The following is a 1393-nucleotide window of genomic DNA, read 5'->3' on the forward strand; positions in this document are numbered from 1 at the left end:
TCCCTCAATGTCTACATTCGCGATTATGCGAAACTTCGTGGCACAAAAGCCATGTGCCACGAAGGTGGCTGCGGCGCCTGTATCGTGGCTGCAAAAATCAAGGGCAAAACAATGGCTGTAAATTCTTGTCTTGTACCAGTATTTATCTGCGATGGGTATGCATATAAAAAAAATTACACGGTTAAATTGTATTTCAAATAAAATAAAAGAAATATGTTTTCTGAAGTTATAAATTTGTCATTTTTTTATATCAGTCTTGAAGGCTTTAAAATTTAAATATATGTAAAAATACTATCATGCTTATTTTTTTAACTTCTACCGAAGTTTTTTGATCGACTTTCTTAACACTAGTAATGTTTCACATATCTATTAATATATTATTAATAATGTCGCAGATGGGATATTCACACAATTGAAGGCATAGGTAATATACGAGATGGTTATCATACGATTCAAGCTACGCTTGCTGAGAAAAATGGATCGCAATGCGGATATTGTTCTCCCGGCATGGTGATGAATTTATATAGGTATGTATCCGGCAAAGCAATTAATTGATTCATGAAGAAATATTTCGAACGTATCCAATCTTCTCGCAACAAATTAAATCTTTCTAAAATTTTTGGTCATATAATTTTATATAAAGTCAAATCACTATATTATTGGGCCGAAGCAAAGATATCATGCATCGCATATTTAGCGTATACAATAAAACTGTATTAATGTATTTCTAATTTGCAGTCTCATAAAAGACAAAAAATTGTCTATGCTGCAAATCGAAAATTCGTTCGGTGGTAACATGTGTCGCTGCACTGGATATCGTCCAATTTTGGATGCGTTTAAAAGATTTGCTAGCGATGCACCCTCATCAATGGTGAAAGAGATACACGACATTGAGGTGCTCGCGTGTGAAAAATTCACTTTTATGTCAAAAATTTTTTATTTCAACTTTTATTTTATTCAAAGAGAAGAAGTTTTATTTTGCTGCTCTAATAATATAATCATTATTATTTATAACTTTTAAGAATTCACTCTATCTTTTGTTTAACTCTCTTATTGTAAGTATTTATAACAAAAGTATGCTTTGTAGGAACTATACAAGATCAAAGTCTGCCCGAAATCCGGAATGCCGTGTATAGATAGTTGCGATGAACAATTTCCTGATGAATGCACAACGTTTGATATCCAATTAGAGAATGCTAACGTCTTGAAAGTTTACTCGATCAATGATATATTCGCAATATTTCGACAGAAACCGAACGCCACGTATATATTACATGGAGGAAATACTGCACACGGTATAATTTACTTCTATATTTAAGCGATATAAGCTTCTAAGTGGTCTAAATTTGTGCACAGCGTCCTTCGTAATTATTCTTTATCTACTTTGAAATAA

The 1393-nt window shown here is 32.5% G+C and overlaps 1 protein-coding gene across 1 annotated transcript; it reads left to right on the forward strand.

Annotated features, from left to right (window-relative positions):
* Positions 1–3: 3 nt before the first annotated feature.
* On the forward strand, positions 4–1295 carry LOC105461656 (xanthine dehydrogenase-like; the record flags this gene model as incomplete). Its single annotated transcript, XM_011708166.1, has 4 exons — positions 4–155; positions 396–527; positions 739–895; positions 1088–1295. Coding segments are annotated over 4 exons (649 nt in total), but the record flags the coding sequence as incomplete, so codon positions are not given.
* Between the last annotated feature and the right edge of the window lie 98 nt (positions 1296–1393).

This window comes from Wasmannia auropunctata, unplaced genomic scaffold (genome assembly GCF_000956235.1).
Source record: "Wasmannia auropunctata unplaced genomic scaffold, wasmannia.A_1.0 LD281527.1, whole genome shotgun sequence".
NCBI lineage: Eukaryota > Metazoa > Arthropoda > Insecta > Hymenoptera > Formicidae > Wasmannia > Wasmannia auropunctata.